General features: G+C 47.2%; 2 protein-coding genes across 5 annotated transcripts; one reads left to right on the plus strand and one right to left on the minus strand.

Annotated features, from left to right (window-relative positions):
* Positions 1-820: 820 nt before the first annotated feature.
* GLA (galactosidase alpha) lies at positions 821-12,062 on the minus strand (the record flags this gene model as incomplete). Its single annotated transcript, XM_080719033.1, has 7 exons — positions 821-1,120; positions 1,906-2,103; positions 2,299-2,460; positions 3,637-3,728; positions 4,449-4,626; positions 5,529-5,703; positions 11,869-12,062. The coding sequence occupies 7 exons, from the start codon at positions 12,060-12,062 to the stop codon at positions 821-823; spliced, it is 1,299 nt and encodes a 432-aa protein (XP_080575159.1).
* Positions 12,063-15,931: 3,869 nt separating this feature from the next.
* HNRNPH2 (heterogeneous nuclear ribonucleoprotein H2) lies at positions 15,932-17,281 on the plus strand (the record flags this gene model as incomplete). 4 transcript variants are annotated; one of them, XM_080718794.1, is made up of 2 exons in its annotated part: positions 15,932-16,329; positions 16,627-17,281. In XM_080718794.1, the coding sequence occupies 2 exons, from the start codon at positions 15,932-15,934 to the stop codon at positions 17,279-17,281; spliced, it is 1,053 nt and encodes a 350-aa protein (XP_080574920.1). The 4 variants fall into 4 exon arrangements, with proteins under 4 accessions (XP_080574920.1, XP_080574921.1, XP_080574919.1 ...); XM_080718795.1 differs by having other exon boundaries at positions 15,932-16,328; positions 16,740-17,281; XM_080718793.1 differs by having other exon boundaries at positions 15,932-16,055; positions 16,185-17,281.
* Positions 17,282-18,959: the final 1,678 nt, after the last annotated feature.

The following is an 18,959-nucleotide window of genomic DNA, read 5'->3' on the forward strand; positions in this document are numbered from 1 at the left end:
AATAATGTGTTTGTGTCTTGTCTTCAGACTTATACCTCTGCAAACATTTTGATAGAGCTTCTGACATTTTCACTTTTTTCCCCCCTGGTACTGGGGTTTGAAGCTGCAGGTCTCATTAAATTTCTGAGGCTGGCCTCAAACCTGGCAGGCCTCCAGTCTCAGTCTCAGTACTTCAGTGTCTGAGATGGGCGTTGTGGTACTGTTGCATTCAGTCGGGATGGATGAGGTATGAACTTCCTCTTTTTGCACATATGGGACAAGTGTCTTATGAGAGGGAGGAGGCCTTGACAAGAATTGTTCTCAGGCAAACCGCTGGTAGGGAAAGTAGGAAATTAGAATGTCTGGACATTCCCTTGAAATTATCCATGTCCCAGTACTCCTGGTGGGGAGGTCTTAGTATCTTAAGTCGTAATGTATTTAGTAATCCTTGGTACAAGTAAGCCACCTGTATTTTAGGTCTAGATTACAATCTAGGCGCCCAATGTGGTGGTATATGTCTGTGGTCCCAGTACTTGGGAGGATTGCAGGTTTGAGGACAGCCTCAGCAAGTAGTGAGACTCAGCAATCTAGTGAGACCTCATTTCAAAATAAAATAGGGCTAGATGCCCCCGAGTTCAATCCCCAGTACCAAGAGGGAAAAAGCTGGCATAAAATAGGATTGGGACTGTAGGTTAGGGGTAGAATATGCCTGGGTTCAATCCCCAGTACCTAAAGGAAAAAGTTTCAATGATGGTAAATTTTATTCAAGGAAATGGTGCTTGAAAATGGAGCAAAAAAGGTAGGCAGGAAGTGAGGTAGTCACTCTGGCCCCCAAAACGTCTTAAAGTATATGTATAATAGTTTCTGGTGTGGTGTAGATTCTCTGTTCTAGCCGAAGCAAAACGGTGCCTGTTGGATTTACTCTGGTTCTGATATTTGAAGTCCACCCGTAGAACCCAAGCTTCATTTTCTCTGGGAGGAGCTGGGTGACAAAGCAGCCAGGATTGCAGGCCACCCCTTGGCCCAGGGACGCGATGGCGATGGTGTAAGAAAGAGGCCCGCCGATTTCCTTCAGGTTTCTCACGGCTACGGCCCAGGCTAAATTTGAGAGAGGTCGCTGCCACACTTCAATGTTTCCTTCCTGAAAAGCCAAAGAAAGATGCTGCCTTGTTAGTTTGCCATTCAATCTTCTTGTTAGAACTCTCAAGCACTCATAGGAAAAATGAAAATAATCCTGTAGCATTACTTTGGGATTAATGGTTCTGGCAAAAAGCCTTATTACTAATGATTACAGCATTGAAATCAAGGAAAAAATAAAAGTTTTCAAAAAATCAGTCATGTCCTCATGTAACAGATTTAGGCCCAAGATAAACTTGGTACTTGGGTATAAAGAAAGCCATGTTAAAACACCTCCCAGGCCAGGTGTGGTGGCACACACTTGTAATCACAGCATTTGGGAGGCGGAGACCGGAGGATCCGGGTTCGTAGACAGCCTCAGCTACTTAATGAGGCCTTTTGCAACTCAGATCCTGTTTGAAAATAAAAACTAGCCGGGTGTGGTGGCGCACGCTTGTAATTCCCGCGCTTGGGAGGCAGAGACAGGAGGATCGTGCAGGTTCGAAGCCAGCCATGCGCTGGCTTAGGAGACCCTGTTTCCAAATAAAAATGTAAAAATAGGTCTGGGAGTGTAGCCCGGAGGTAGAAGGGCTTCCAGGAACCCCAGTACCACCAAAAATTAAAAAATTAAGAATAAATAAAAACTAGGGCTGGGGCTGTTGCTCAGAGGTAGAATACCCCTGGGTTTCATCCCCAGTACCACAAAAGTAAAAAACAAAATCCAAAACATACCTCCCAGTAAATGTGTGGCTGAAGGAAGGAGAGCATATTCCTGGCTTAGTTTCTCCCTTGAAGCACTACTGACCATACCTTTCTAAGGCAGTACCCCTGCTTGCCCAAGGGGTCTTGGTTGATGGCAATCACATCTTTATCTTGAAGCAGAGTTTTGGCTTGAAGGCTTATGTGTCGGAGGTCATTAGACATGAGTAAAGGAGCCGCCATGATAGCCCAGAGAGCCATCTGAGTTACTTGCTGATCCCAGCTGAGGCCAAAGTTGCCAATCACTAACTGGGACGAAGGATGAAATAATGCAAATGAGAGAAGATGGCATTCTTAAAGGTGCCTTGATGACCCATGAGCCACTTTCCCAGGTCTCTGCTCTAAGGACTTACAGAAAGCCTCCTCCCAGGAACTTTGCCTCCATTTACCTTGAACACCAGACAGGAAACAGACTTACTGCAGAGTCTTGAACAAGGTCCTTACCATATCTGGGTCGTTCCAACCCCCGGGGCCAGCAGCATTGATAATTTTCTCCTGGTTAGAAGATGTCCAGTCCAAGATACTCTTTACACTTTCCCAGGAATCATAAACATCAGCAAAATTTCTCCAGTGGTTGCAGTACTGCCGGATTTTTGTGTAATTGGGCTGTGAAAAGAGATAGGAATAGTCTGTTTACTTTCTCATATCCTTGTGAGATGAAAATAGTCCAAGTTAAAGGAAGCACTTACGGCTGCTGCTTTAACTTACAGATTAAAGATCGCCATGAGGAAGTCTAAAGATTATAAGGGAATTTCGTTTAAGAAGTTTGTTTCACAAGTAGGCAGTACTTTAATAAGATTAAAATGGCTTTTAAGCTGGGCATGGATGGTTAAGGAAGACCTGGCTGAGTTCATGCCATCTGGTTTGAGACTTCAATATTAAGGAGCCGAGCCTGCGTGGTGGCGCAGGCTTGTCATCCCAGCACTCGGGAGGTTGAGACAGGAAGAGCGCGGTTCGCAGACAGCCTCAGGTACTTAGTGAGGCCCTCTGCAACTCAGTGAGACCCTGTGTCAAAAGAATAAGGTAGGGTTGGGGATGGAGCTCGGAGGTAGAATGCCCCTGGGTTCCAATCCCAGTATCGCCAAAAAAAAAAAAAAAAAAGGAAGAAGGTTCCTGGTCTGGGCCTTCAATATTGAGGACTGCATGTTCAAGGACAGCCTTAGCAACCTGGGGAGATCCTGTTTCAAAATATAGAATAAGAAGTTTAAGAAGTACTGGGTGTAGCTTGGTGGTAAAATGCCCTTGGGTTCAATCCCCAGTACCAAGAAAAGAAGGCATTAGCAGTGTTTACGGGCCAGAAGAAGTATCACGTGGTGGGAGAGACTGCTGGAGGTCAGAGAAGCAGGCAAGGGCTAGATGAGTGAGTCCGATTATCCTGCAATGTAATGGAAAGCCAGTTAATGTTTTTAAGGCGGGAAGTGCTATGTTATTTTAACTCTAATGCTTCTGGGGAAATGGATGGGGTTGGGGAGAGAGTGGAAGTAGATCCACTGTCAGAGCAGTCTGGGTAAGAGATGAGAGTGGCTTGGGAGACCAGGTGGAAGCGGGGGAGACAGAAAGGGAGCAGATGGACTGAATAATTTGGAGACGGTGCTGGGAGGAGTGCTGATGGACAGGACACGGGAGGTGACAGAAAGGGAGAATCAGAGATGACTTCCTGGGTGGTGGCGTCTCAGCCGACCACTGCAGCAGCAGGGGTGGGTGAAGTGGCTGGGCTTTGAAGGAGCCTCTGTCTCCTTCCTTCTCAAGTTCTGAACGCTGGTTCTGGGCTCACCAGCTCACCTTATGAAAGGGCCACGTATAGAGGGGCCACTCACAGGAGTACACAATGCTTCTGCCGGTCCTGTTCAGTGCCAAGGACATGTACTTATAACCTGTACACGAGAAAACAATGGGTAAGATAAGGGGAACAAAGGAACTACCAGTTGAAGCTGGATATTTTAGGAGGCTTCCCGGAAGGTCCCTATTTATAGTTTAACCCATTACTTACTGCCATCCTCTAGAGGGCAGAGTAAGGGAGCACAGACTATAGATGTCCTAGATCTAGAGCACCTGCACATAATGGGTTAAGCCGGGGCAGGGACAGATGGTTGCTCTGTATTTAAATTGTACGCAGTAAAGCCGGGCCTGGTGGCTTGTAATCCCAGTACGTGGGAGGCTGAGACAGGAGGAACACAGGTTCGAGGCCAGCCTCAGCTACTTAGGCCCTCCGCAACACGGTAAGACCTGTTTCCAAATAAAAAAGAATAAAAAATAGGGCTAGGGGTGTAGCTCAGAGGTAGAATGCCGTGGGTTCAATCCCCAGTACTGCAAACACAATAAAGAGTTATAATTACTAACTAGCTATAGAGCCCTTTTGAGTTAAACGCGCACGGTATTAGCCATGGTTAAGCGTGCATGGATTCCACACACATGAATGAATGAATGAGCAAACCAAAACGGAAGAGGTGGGAGTTCTGGAAATGGAGAATAATTGCTTCTGGCACTACGCCCGGGGACTCAGAAACCTGAAGATTCGTCTTCTGGATGCGCAGCTACCTTGTCCTCAAAGGTCTTTCCTTTGCTCACGGCTGAGTCTCACGAATGAAACATACCTTTTACCAAATGCTTGATGCTGTCACAGTGGCAACCATCGAATTTTAGCAGATCTACTCCCCAGTCAGCAAAGGTTTGGGCATCGATGTCATAGTATCCAAAACTCCCAGGGAAACCTGCGCAGGTTTGATTTCCAACATCTGCATAAATCCCGAGCTTCAGTCCTTTGCTATGGACCTGGAATGAGCAAAAAAGAGAAGGTCAAAGAGAAAGGCGGACGCGAGGAAGTGGAGAGGATCAGTCCCGCTGGAGGCGGAGGCGGAGGCGCTTCGCCGCACTGCCCCGCTTCCCGCGAGTTGACTGCCAGGCCGGTTCTGCGGAGACAGGCCCCAGTCCACACGAGGCTCGGCACGGAATCGGAAGACAGCTGCCTGCCATCCGAAGATTCCTGATGGAATCGGAAAGGTACTTCTCCAGGGCAGGGACAGATTGACCTTGACAAAGAATCTCTGCTGGCTTAAGCTTTAGTTGGGCTTTCCTGGGCCTTCCTCTTGCCTCAACTGTGTCTGTCTTCATACACCCAGTTTGAGCAAGAATCCTGCTAAGTCATCCCCTCACCCTTGAAGCCTCCTCCTAGTCGTTTTCAGTCTCCTGAACTCACCTGCTCGCTGGCTCTAACTCCTCCCTGGCCTCTGCTGCGTTTGCACTGGAGCCTGGCTCTCGCTGCGACAGTGCTGAGTAAGCCTCGCCTTCACCACCTTGGAGCGCTGCTGGGCTCTCTCTCTTCCAACAATCTCAGGATATTTTCCTTCTGTCTCCTACAATTCTAGTTTATAGTATGACAGTACCCAAAGCTTATGTGGACATACATGCAGGCATATAAGACCTGAGTTCCTTTCCTTCCTAAAGAGTTCCATGTTTTCAGCCAAAGAAGAGCTCTAAGATGGCCTCAGGAGCTATCGCAAAACATATATATATGCCGATGGAATGCAAATTCCACCTGATAACCCTCACAATTCAGGTTGCAGAAAATGGCAGCCATTCTGCTCCCTAAGTGCCATGAACACGGTTTCTCAACAAGCTTCTTGGCATACGTGCTTCTGAAACCCCGAGGCCAGCAAGTTCACCTACAAACTCACATAACTAGCGAGGCGTTCGATCCCACCGGGAAAGCGCTGAGGGTCTGCCTGAAGGCGGCCTGATGAGTCTCTCTGGGGGGCCATCCAGCAGTCATCAATGCAGACATACTCATAACCTGCCTCCTTCCAGCCATCGGAGACCATGACATCCGCCATTTGCATGAAGAGCTGCTCACTGAAAGAGAAATCGCACTCATCGTCAACAGTTCATTAGATGGATGCGCGGCCTAGTTGTTGGGCGCCTTGGCATTTCACAACTTTGGGGGTACTGAGCACTGAGCCTAGGGCCCTTCTACCTTTGCGCTCCACCCCCAGCCCTTTGGAGTCTCTGTGTTCCTTTTGTTTGAAGCAGGAGCTCGCTAAGTTGCTGAAGGTCTTACTAAGTTGCTGAGGCTGGTCTCAAAGCACCAATCCTTCTGTCTCACCACCCAGCACTGAATTCCAGGCAAGTGCCACCACACCCAGCTTCACTTTTTATATTTTTTTAATTTAAATTTTTTGAAGTACTGGGGATAGAACCTACAGGCATTCTACTTTTGAGCTACACCCCCAGCTCTATTTTTTATTCTTTTTTTGTGTGTGTGGTGCTGGGGATGGAACCCAGGGACATTGTACCTCCGAGCAACCCCCTCAGCCCTATTTTTTATTCTTTATTTTGAAACAGGGTTTCACTGAATTGCAAAGAGCTTCACTAAGTAGCTGAGGCTGTCCGTGAACTGTGATCCTCCTTGTCTCAGCCTCCCGAATGCTGGCATTACAAGCATGTGCCACCACCCTTCATTCTTTTAAAAAATCTAGTAAAAGGGGCAGTAATCCCAGAGGTAGAAAGCCCCTGCGTTCCATCCCCAGTACCACCAAAAAAATAAAAATAAAAATAAAAGAAGCCCCACTTCACATTTTTAAAAAATCCAGTAATGGGGGCAGTAATCACAATCAATACAGGGTAAAATGAACTGTTCTTGGAATTCTTTCCTCCCCCTACAACTCCTCAGTGCTATCCCAGAAATTGCAAACGAGGGGCAGGGCGGCAGCCGAGCAGAAGTGCTCTACCACTCTCTCGCTCTTCTCTGTGGGCAAAGCCCTGGTTGCATCCCTGGCACTGCAGAAACCAAACAAAACTCCAGAAGAAGAGTAAGACGCCAGGCGTGGTGGAGGCTGACTGAAATCCTAGTACTTGGGAGTCTGAGACGGGAGGATCGCTGTTCGAGGACAGTCTCTGCTACTTAGTGAGACCCTGTTTCAAAATAAAGAATAAGAAATAGGGCTGGGGGTGTAGCTCGGAGGTTGAATGCCCCTGGGGTCCATTCCTGGTAACACACACACACACACACACACACACACACACACACACACACAAATCAACTAACCCAGAGAGAAATATATGCAGGGTCCATGTGTAAAATTATTATATGCCTGAATAATTTGAATAAATGGAAAAACATCTTGCTATTGGATAAGAAAACTCAATGTTTTCTTTTTGCTACTGGGGATTGAACCCAGGGGCATTCTCTTTCTGAGTTACACTCCCAGCCCTATTTTATTTTTATTTTGAAACAGGGTCTTGCTAGATTGCCGAGAGTCTCACTAAGTTGCTGAAGCTATCCTGGAACTGGAGATCCTTCTGTCTCAGCCTCCCAAATACTGGGATTACAGGTGTGCACCACCATGCCTGGCCGAAAACTCAGTATTTTCAAAAATCTAATTTTCCCTATAATCATTTTTACAGTTAAAAAAAACCAGAACAGAGGCCGGGCGTGGTGGTGCATGCTTGTAATCCCAGCATTTGGGAGGCTGAGACGGGGGAGGATCGCGGTTCGAGGACAACCTCAGCTACTTAGTGAGGCCCTTTGCAACTCAGTGAGACCTTGTTTCAAAAAATAAAAGAATTAAAAAATAGGGCTGGGATGTTGCTCAGAGGTAGAATGCCCCTGGGTTCCATCCCCAGTATCGCAAAAAAGGAACACATCCCAAAAGGACGTTTTAAGGAACTTGGCAAAAATTAAAAAAGTTTATCTAGCCAGGTGTGGTGGTGCACACTTGTAATCCCAGCACTTGGGAGGCTGAGACAGGAGGATCGTGCAGGTTCGAAGCCAGCCTCAGCTACTTAGTGAGGCTCTCCACAACTTAGTGAGACCCTGTTTCCAAATAAAGTATAAGAGAGGTCTGGGAGTATAGCCCAGAGGTAGAAAGCCCCTGAGTTCTATCCCAGTTCCAAACAAAAAAAAAGTTTACCTAAAAGATTAAACATGTATACATTTTATAAGAGATAAAGGCTAGTATAGTTTAGCATTATATTAATAGAATTCAGGAGAAAGTGGAGAAAGAATACGTGTGTGTGTGTGTGTGTGTGTGTGTGTGTGTGTGTGTGTTGCTGGGGATTGAATCCCGGGACATTTTAACTCTGAGCTACATCTTAAGCCCTTTGTATTTTTTCTTTGTGTGTGTGTGTGTGTGTGTGTGTGTGTGTGTGTGTGGTACTGGGGATTGAACCCTCGGGGAATTTTACCTCCAAGCTACAGCCCCAGCTCTGTTTTATTTTTTATTTTGAGACAGGCTCTCACTAAGTTGCAGTGGGCGTCACTAAGTAGCTGAGAAGGGATCCAAACCTGTGATCCTCCTGTCTCAGCCTCCCAAGTACTGGGATTACAAGCATGCGCAACTATACCTGGTTTTTACTCTGGTTTTTTAAACAAGGTCCCACTATGTTGCTGAATCTGGTCCAGAACCTGCCATCCTCCAGTCTCAGCCCCCCAAGTACTTGGATTATAAGACAGCACACCTGCTACCAAGGGACTTTTATCTCTTCTAAAAATACTAAGTTGCACAGTGTACTTCTTGTAAAAGCCCAAGCTCATCTTCCCTCGGCCCAGTGCTGGTTCTGTTTGAGCCCGTTTTACTGATTTATAAATCTCTGCACCCAGATAAAAATATCTTTGCTCTTGTCTTACTCTCATTCATGGTAGCTTGGTTTATAGACCCCAAAGTCAGAAATCACAAAGGAGAGAATTGTCCCCGATTACATAAATATCAAAAGCAATACGGAGCCAGCGCCTGTGTTCCCAGACAGGCCAAAGCAAAGCAACAAGCGCAAGTGCGCAGGCGTTCTCCCTGCAGAGGACTCGGGAGCGAAAGAAAACTGTGCTCAGAGCTGGCTGGACGTGTAAAATCGAAGAAATGTAAATAATAGAGGCTGGAGGCGCATGGCTCTGCCTAGCACGTGTGAGTGCCCGGGGCTCCAGCCAAAGAAAAAAGGAATAAAAAGAATAACACCTTCCAAACGGCAGTTTCAAAAGAATGACAAAACTGCGGCGCTGGCCAGGGGTAAGGCATTCTTACACACTATCTTGGGAATGGCCATTCGTACAGTCTTTGAAAAGGAGAGTTAGGCAGAGTTTTGGATCCAATAATTAGTGTTTTAAGAGCTGAATCAGATAAGAATCCAATGATGTTCAAATCCTGAAGAACTCAAGTCGCTATCATGAGGGGTTGCGTAAGTAAATTATGGGGCTGATACAATTTGCAGTTACAAGGTCCTTATTCTAAGTTAGGCAGCTCTAAATGTATGCACTCTGCACATCACATGGCTAAGTAATGATGGAGATTTGGACCTACGCAGGCCCAGAGTCATCATGAACGAGCAACCCATGACGTAAACATACTTAAAACACGAAGAAAAAAGGGAATTCTATGCTTTCATTTACCTAAAAAACAATAGCAAATGCATTATTTTTAACTACGATTGTTTCCGGGTTGTGAAATGGGGGAAATTTAAATTTTCACTGTACTTTTTATCATCTACATTTTTTGCAATGATCATATAATACTTTTATAACCAGAGACAAAAATAAGACAATCATCATCTTTTTTTTTTTTTTTAAAGGACAAGCCAGGTGTAGCGGCGCATGCTTGTAATCTCAGCATTCAGGAGGCTGAGACAGGAGGATTACAGTTTGAGGCCAGCCTCAGCTACTTGGTGAGGCCCTTTACAACTCAGTGAAATCCTGTTTCAAAATAAAGAATATTAAGTAGGGCTGATGGTGTAGCTCGGAGGCAGAATGCCCCTAGGTTCCATCCCCAGACCCGATAAATAAATAAATGGACAAGACAAGCCGGGCATGGTGTTGTACACTTGTAATCCCAGAATTTAGGAGGCTGAGACAGGAGGATCGCACAGGTTCGAATCCAGCCTCAGCAACTTAGTGAGACCCTGTTTCCAAATAAAATAAAAAATAGGTCTGGGGAGTGTAGCCCCGAGGTAGAGGCCCCTGGGCTCTATCCCCATGACAACACACACACACACACACACACACACACACACACATGGACAAGACAAAAAAGAAATCCATGATGGGCAACTGCCATATACTTTATATTGTGGTTAAAACAGATTTAGCCTGAAATTTAGAAGGCCATTTTTTTTTGATGTCTGACCAAATCCTGACTTTATCTGTAAATACATTCATAGGAATAATATGTGAGAGACACAGAGATGTACTGTGATTACTGCCTTGAAAGGGGCTCTGCACCATTGGTGACATTGTTATTACTGTTGCTGGTGTTACTATTATTTTGGTGCTAGGATTGAACTCAGGGCCATTATACCTCCAAACTCTACCCCAGCCCTTTAATTTTATTCTGAAACTGGGTCTTGCTAGGCTGAGGAGCGTCTCACTACTTACTGAAGCTGTCATCAAACCCGAGATTCTCCTGTCTCAGCCTCCCAAGTACTGGGATTACAGGCGTGTGCTGCCATGGCCACCTCCTTGTTATGTTTTCAAAAGCATCTATTAGTTATTCTTAACCTTTCTTATTTATTTATCTGCTTACTCATTTACTTATTTTGCGGTACTGGGGATGGAACCCAGGGGCATTCTACCTCCGAGCTACACCGTCAGCCCTATTTTTTATTCTTTATTTTGAAACAGGGTCTCACTGAGTTGCGGAGGGCCGCACTAAATGGCTGAGGCTGGCCTTGAATTGAGATCGTCCTGTCTCCGCCTCCCAAGTGCTGGGATGACAAGTGTGTGCCACCACGCCCGGCTTTCTTAACCTTTTTTAGATCACAGATCCCTATGAGAATTTGAAGAAAGATAAAGAAAGGTCCCTTCTCCAGAAAATTGCACAAAAGTTGGCAGATTTCACATTCCTTTTTCCCTGGATGACAAGATAAGAACATGTGTTTTAATTGCCTAATTGAGGGATCAGGTGCTGTGCTAGGTACTTATTTATCTATTTATTTTTGGTACTGGAGATTGCATCCAGAAGATTCCTACCTGCCAGCTTTACCCTCAACCTTTTTCTATTTTTTATTTTGCAACAGGGTCTTGCTAAGTTGCTGAGGCTGGTCTTGAACCTTCAATCCTCCTGTCTCTGTCTCTCAAATACTGGGATTAGAGGTGTGCACTACTACACCCGGCTGTGGTAGGTGTCTTAAATGGAGTTAAACCGGCATGGTGGCAAACGCTTGTCATCCCCGCGCTTGGGAGGCAGAGACAGGAGGATCGCGCAGGTTCGAAGCCAGCCTCTCGCGCTGGCTTAGGAGACCCTGTTTCCAAATGAAAATGTAAAAATAGGTCTGGGAGTGTAGCCCGGAGGTAGAAGGGCTTCCAGGAACCCCAGTACCACCAAAAAAAAATTAATAATAATAATAAATAATAAATAAATAAATAAATAAATAGGTTATCTCCCTGAAGTGTCACCTCTGTGCGATGGGAACTATTTTATAGCTCTTCTGAGTCAACTTCCGGAGGTAAACAGATGTCGCCCCAATTTACGGGCAAGAATGGCGAGGATCAGACAGGCTCAACACTTGTCTAAAACCTAGCCTCAACTCTCCCCTCCGATGTGCAGTTTCCTCCAGATTAGCCTTCTAGCGTGATACCACACTCGAGGGGAAGGGGTGCGGGAGATCTCAGAAACCGCATCAGTCTCTCTTACACCCTCCAGTTACAGCCAAGCTACCCGGGACCCAACGAGGAGACGAACTGGCACGGATCTCAACCCCGTGTCCTGCCTACTCCAGCCGTGTCGCGGTAACTCCCAGCAGGTAGAGCCGGAGCTCACCTTTCCTTCAGACCTCTCTGAAGGAAACCGGAGCGTAAATGTGAACGTCCCCAGCCGGCTTACGGGGCGCAGGGGGTGTCGCCGGCTAGACTGTCACCCAGGAAGGGGACACTCTAGGGCGGAGAAAGTTCAGGGCGAGCTCCGCCGCGGGCCACTCTGCCGAGCAAGCTGTGGCGGGGGACTCTTCCGCAGATCCCGCGGAGACAGTTCCCCCACACGCCTCCAGAAGTAAACACGCAGAAGGGAGAGGGGAACTGGCCACCGAGTCATCTGATACCTGATGCAGGAATCGGGCTCTTCCTGGCAATCCACATTGCACATAAATCGCTCCCAGTGCAGCCAGCCCATGGTCGGCGTCCGCGCCAAGCCATTGTCCAGTGCCTCGGCCCCGAGGATGCCACAGAGCACCAGGGCCAGGCAGCGACGGGCAAAGACACAGCCGAGACGCCGACCTCCGCTCCGCAGCTTCATGGCCCCTGGACTCCACAGAACTGGTTGCTGCCAGTAACCGGGGCTTTGAAGTCGAACCTCAGCGGCGGACCAATCACCGTGGGCCGTGGAGAGTGACGTCGCTGTTTCTCCGGCAACCGGACGGTTATCTCCGCCGGCGGGCCAATGATCGGCCACGTAAGTCGCGGGGCCAGCCAATCCCAGCCCCGTTCCTGGAAACCGGCCCGCCCCTTTCCCAGACCAGAAGGAAGTGCGGCACTCCGCGATCCCGAGGCGAGCGGAGCGTGGCTCACGTGGCCGCGATCTCACATGACGTAGGCGCTCACGTGACCCGCCGCTGACGTGAGCAGAAGTAGTTCTGGTCGTCGTCTCCGTCTCGCTGTGGCCGTTGGAGGGAAGCAGGAGCCGCCGCGGCCGCCGTCGCTGAGGTCGGTGTGCGGGCCGCGGGCCGGGGTGGCCGGGGAGGCCGCGGGCCCGCCGCCGCCGCCGCCCTCGCGCCCGGCGCCCTCGCCGCGCCCCCGGCCGGGGAAATGGTGGCCGTCCGCGACTGTGTGCGTCCGCGCCTGCGGCCGTCGGGGCCGCGAGGGGGGCGTCCGGAGCCGCGGGCCGCGGGGCAGGGCCCCGGGCGCGGCGGGCAGGGCTGCGCGGCCGGCCCGAGCGGGCGCGGCGGGCTAGGCTCCGCCCGGCGGGAGATGCCGCGCGGCCCGGGCGCGGGGGCGCGGGCGCGCGGTGTGGGGTCCGGCCCCGGGAAGCGCGGCGCGCCCCGACTCCTCGGGACGGAAGCCGTCGGCCCGCCGACGGAAGCCGGGCCGCCGCAGGGCCGAGCGTGCGCGCGCCGGGTATCGAGGCGCGCTGCGCGCACAAAGGCGCCGGGGCCGCCGAGGCCTTCCCGCCGTGCGGAGGCCGCGGCCGCGGTCTGGGCCCGAGGGGCTTCGCCGGGACTGGCCGCTCCCGAGTCCTGGGCGCCGCAGACAGCCGGGCAGGGTTTGCGTTCAACCCTCGCCGTGATGTGCTGGCACTTAGGACTGTTTTCTTCCCCGGCCCTCCCTCCTCCCCCCTCTTTCTTTTGCCCCAACATTTTAATTTGCCTTCTGTTACCTTTCTGTTGAAGTAAAAGTAATTATTCTTTCTGTGGAAAATTAAGATTGCACAAACACTTGTAAAAATTCTTAAGAGCGTGGCCAAAGCCATGAAGCCAGCTCTATTTAGAGGAACCACTACTAACATTTCGCATCCTCGCCGTGCATATGTTTTTCTAATATCGTTATGAAGTAATTAATCGATTTATTGCAATAGTGGGAATTGAACCCAGGGGCATCCTACCGCAGAGCCAAACCCCCAGCGCTTTTTTTTTTTCCCCCTGAAACAGGATCTGGCCAAGTTGCCGAGACTGGCCTTGAACCTGTGACCCTCCTATCTCGCCTCCCAAGTACTGGGATTTCAGGCAGGTGCCACCACACCCTGCTAAAATACTTGTTTTTATTTCATTCAATAAAGTGGGATTAAAATGATGAGACTTTCTAAGATAAAAAGTACAAGTTCTACTTTGTTTTCCTACCTTCTGGTTGCTCCTTTCTCCAATGCAGGTTTGTATTATATACTTCCAGGTGTTCTTTTACACATTGATGTACATGCTTATATTTTAATAAAAGTAGGATCCTTTTACATTTTTTCATGTAATGTATTTTGGAAATCTTTCTAGGTCAGGGCAGATCTCTCTTATTACGTGGTTTCGTAGCATTCCAGTCTAAGATAAAGCATAATTCATTCAAGCCTTCTCTTATAGGTGGGTATTTGGGTTTCTCGTTTTCTGCCATTACAGTGCTACAGCAAACGTTTGTAAGTATTTCTGTTTACTAGATTCCTGGAAGGAATTCTAACAGGGTCAAAGAGTATGTGAACATTTATTTTTTGCATAGTTGAGATTATAAAGTAGCTGTAATCTTGGGTCATTTAGGATTAAAACATTAGCTATTTCTCATGTTAAACATTTCCAGAACATTTATTAACTATGTAATCCATTCTTAAATTCAATACCTTTCAAAGAATATATAGTTCTATAAATCTTGATCTGAATTTCAGATCATCTCCTGAAGGGGATTTACTGAGAAAGGCGTGATTCAATACTACCAACATTTTTTCCAGAATGTTCTGTTCTCACTCTTGTAGTAGTGTACTAGTTTGTGAAACCCAAATAGCATCGATTTATTGTCTTTGCTTAATTTTAACTATCTTGATGGGTGAAAAATGGTGATTAATTCTGGTTTTTAACTTGCATTGTTGATGATTGATAGAGTTTGAACATTTCCCAGAACCCTCTCGTATACCTGTGTTCCCCTTAGATTTAATCTGTTATCAAATCCTAGAGATTCCACTCTTTTGATACATGTACGTCACATTTTCCTCCCCTTTTTGCTGCTCTTGCCTTAGTGAATCCCTTAAGTGTTTCTAAGAGACCATTCTAACTAATCTCCCTGGTTTCACCTAGACCCCCTCCTGTGCGAGCGCCACACTGTTGCCTGGGTGACCGTCTGAAAGGGTTATGATGACGTCATTCCCCTGTTTAGAACCCGTAAAAGGCCCTCCGCTTTTGTATGTGAAACAGGGCCTTGGGGATGTGGTCTCCACCTTGCCAGTCTTATTCTTTTGCTTTGCCCCTACCATTTTATATTGTATTCGAATCTTAAAAAATTGGCTTCGGATCCCTGAATGAATTCGTCTGTTTCATTTCACCATTCTGCCTCCAACTGAAAGAACTGACCAACTAATCCTTCCTTTGCAGTGTCCTTATGCCCTGCGGAGGGTTCCGTGATAGCGTTTATACCTGTGGTGAAGACATACAGTACTCCCAAAGAAACAGAAGGCCTTCCTGGGCTTACTGATTCTGGTGTGCCAGAGCCAAGTACTGGACTTGGCCCCCAAAACGTTTGCTTATGTAAATTCCTAGCCATTTCTTTTTTCCACTTATCTCTTAAGTTTTAACCTTTTCCTGATATCTTTGCTTGCATTAATTTTTGTTTGTTTGTTTTGTGGTACTAGGGATTGAATACCCAGGGGTGTTCTACCTCTGAGCTACACCCCCAGCCGTTTTTATTTATTTTTTGTTTTGAAACAGGGTCTTGGTAAGTTGCTGAGAGTCTCGTCAAGTTGATGAGGCTGGTCTTGAACCTATGATCCTCCTGTCTCTACCTCCCAAGTACTGAGATCACAGGTGTGCACCACCATTCCCAGCTTGTCTTTGAGTTCTGTTTAATCTTACTGTAATCAGATAAGGCCATATTTCAGTCTTTTTATTTTCTATGATGTTTATACATAGTCAGTACAGCAAAAACACACAGAAATGTCTGAGGAGAGAGGACCTGAAACAGAAAGCTCCTGTAATCCTACTGCTCAGAAATGATCACCATTAATGGTACTTGACACATAATATTGAATAAATAATTGCTGAATGCCTGAATTAACAATTTGGTGCAGAGCCAGGCATGGTGGCGCACGCTTATAATCCCTGCGCTTGGGAGGCTGAGACAGGAGGATCGCACAGGTTCGAAGCCAGCCTCAGCTACTTAGTGAGGCTCTCAGCAACTTAACGAGACCCTGTTTCCAAATAATTACAAAATAGGGCTGAGGGTATAGCCTAGTGGTAGAAAGTCCCCGGGTTTCACCACCCATTACCACAAAAAAATAAAAAATAAAAATTTGGTGCAGCATTTTTGTTTATCAGAATGTCTTTAAAAAGTTACCATTGTCATTGAGCTTTATATTAATCGTTTGTTTTTTCTCTTCCTGTGTTGTGAACATTTTTTCATGACAATAGCCTTCTATTTTCTTTTCTTTAGTTACATCAAAATTCCATTGAGCCAAGCTTGCCACCAAGAGTCCCAGCAGTCAACATGATGCTGAGCACGGAAGGCAGGGAGGGGTTCGTGGTGAAGGTCAGGGGCCTGCCCTGGTCCTGCTCAGCCGACGAAGTGATGCGCTTCTTCTCCGATTGCAAAATCCAAAACGGCACGTCAGGTATTCGTTTCATCTACACCAGAGAAGGCAGACCAAGCGGTGAAGCGTTTGTGGAACTTGAATCTGAAGATGAAGTGAAATTGGCTCTGAAGAAGGACAGAGAAACCATGGGCCACCGATACGTCGAAGTCTTCAAGTCCAACAGTGTCGAGATGGATTGGGTGTTGAAGCATACAGGTCCGAATAGTCCTGACACCGCCAACGATGGCTTCGTCCGGCTTAGAGGACTCCCATTTGGCTGTAGCAAGGAAGAGATTGTTCAGTTCTTTTCAGGGTTGGAAATTGTGCCAAATGGGATGACACTGCCGGTGGACTTCCAGGGGCGGAGCACAGGGGAGGCCTTTGTGCAGTTTGCTTCGCAGGAGATAGCGGAAAAGGCCTTAAAGAAACACAAGGAGAGGATAGGGCACAGGTACATTGAAATCTTCAAGAGTAGCAGGGCTGAAGTGCGAACCCACTACGACCCCCCTCGAAAGCTCATGGCCATGCAGCGGCCAGGTCCTTACGACCGGCCGGGAGCCGGCAGAGGCTATAACAGCATCGGCAGAGGAGCTGGGTTTGAAAGGATGAGGCGGGGTGCCTACGGTGGCGGGTACGGAGGCTATGACGACTACGGTGGCTATAATGACGGCTATGGCTTTGGGGCCGAGAGATTTGGAAGAGACCTCAATTACTGTTTCTCAGGCATGTCTGATCATAGATACGGAGATGGGGGGTCCAGTTTCCAGAGCACCACAGGGCACTGTGTGCACATGAGGGGCTTACCTTACAGAGCCACCGAGAATGATATTTATAATTTTTTCTCCCCCCTGAACCCCATGCGAGTACACATTGAAATTGGACCTGATGGCAGGGTTACTGGCGAGGCAGATGTTGAATTTGCTACTCACGAAGATGCCGTGGCAGCTATGGCAAAAGATAAAGCTAACATGCAGCACAGATATGTGGAGCTCTTCTTGAATTCTACTGCAGGAACAAGTGGCGGGGCTTATGACCACAGCTACGTAGAACTCTTTCTGAATTCTACAGCAGGGGCGAGTGGTGGTGCTTACGGCAGCCAGATGATGGGGGGGATGGGCCTATCCAACCAGTCTAGCTACGGGGGCCCCGCCGGCCAGCAGCTGAGCGGTGGCTATGGAGGGGGTTACGGCGGTCAGAGCAGCATGAGCGGCTATGACCAAGTTCTGCAGGAGAACTCCAGCGACTATCAGTCGAACCTCGCCTAGCTTAGAGGGGCACTGGGCAGCCACGGCAGGAAAAGAGCGGTGCATTTATGGGAGCGGCTAGGTGGGAGGGATGGCTAGTGTATCCAGTACGTTTGGTACATGGGAAAATGGATTCTGATCACTCTTGGTCAGCTTTCTTTCTCTTTCTTTCCCTTTCTCCTTTTTTAAGAAAACAACAAAAATTAAGTTTTACAGTTTTGCATTACAGGCTTGTGATTCATGCTTACTGTAAAGTGGAAGTCGAGATGGTTTTGAAACTTTAAGCTCAGTAATTTTGAATACTGAAACATTCACGTAGGATGTAATAAGAAAGCTCAGCATTGACCATAACTGTTGAAGCACCTTTCGGCTTTCCTCGCGGTAGTCGTCGTAGGAGTGTGCCTAAGCAGGAAGCATATTTAGGTTACAGCAGCTTCTCTTACGTTCAATGTTGCTCTTTTCCACACACATGGAGAACTCCACATGCATGTTGAGAAACATGCTTCTCTGTAACACTCAACTGTAGGAGCTCTGCCCACGGTTCAAAGTGAAAACATTTGGCATGTTTGTTAATTCGAGCTTTTTGGTTTAATATCCTGTAAGGCACGTGAGTGTACACTTTGACCTTTTTATGTTAAAGATCTGGGGCGATTTGAGCTGTAATACCAATACCTTAGGAGTTTGGTCATGTCGTTTGTATAAAGTTCTGAAGCTTTGATTTGAATCTTTCCTTGTATTGTGATTTCCATTTAGATGTATTGTACTAAGTGAAACTTGTTAAATAAATCTTCCTTTTAAAAACTGGAAAAAATGACCGTGTATAGCTTTTTATTATGTTCTGTAATATGGGCACGCGGTAATTGATTTGAAGCTTAAGTTTTTAATTTCTAAATTATAAGCAATACTAGCCTCTTTAATATATATCCAGTATATATTTATTTTTGTGATATATTCCTAGAAGTGGAATGGCTGGGTCAAAGGTATACACAGTGTTTCAAGCTTTTGATTTCTTACCAGGAAAGTTACAGCACCTTATCTTCCCACTAGGAGTACCTGTTTTTACCCCCATCACCACATACCTCATTCTTTCTGATCTTTGCCAGTTTTAGTTGAAAAATTATACCCTAGTGCTTTTCTTAATTTATATTTCTTTGATAAATATTAAGGGTGAACATTTACTGTCTTCGTAGGAGTCTCGGAGACTCTGTACTTAGTCAAGACAATATTCCCCCCAATCCAGAGAAGCCAAAAGCAAGTCATTCTTTTCTTTAACCATAAGAGAGATCTGGACCTTTGTTCAAAAGGAAACAGGCTTAAAGTAATGAAGTAGCCAGTCACCTCCATGAACTTTTGGACACTTTAAACACCCCCTTCCTTTGAGGGTTTTCAGGGCAATCTAAAGCTTGGTTTGAATCAGTGGCCCTCAAACTGTTGGGTAACAGTATATTTTGCAGTGTCTATGAGGACATTCCGATCCTGAGCAGTTTTTGATTCAGTAGTGGGGTGGTACCCAAGAATGTGTGAGTATTGCCAGGTTCGAGACCACTTTCTGAGACTCATCCCACTTACACGTTAAAAGAAAAACTTTTAGGAATCAGCCTCTTAGCCAGGCGTGGTGGGCACGCTTGTAATCCTAGCATTTGGGGGGCTGAGACAGGAGGATCCAGGTTCAAGGCCAGCCTCAGCTACTTAGGCCATT

Source organism: Muscardinus avellanarius, assembly GCF_963383645.1.
Source record: "Muscardinus avellanarius genome assembly, chromosome: X".
NCBI classification, from domain to species: Eukaryota; Metazoa; Chordata; class Mammalia; order Rodentia; family Gliridae; genus Muscardinus; species Muscardinus avellanarius.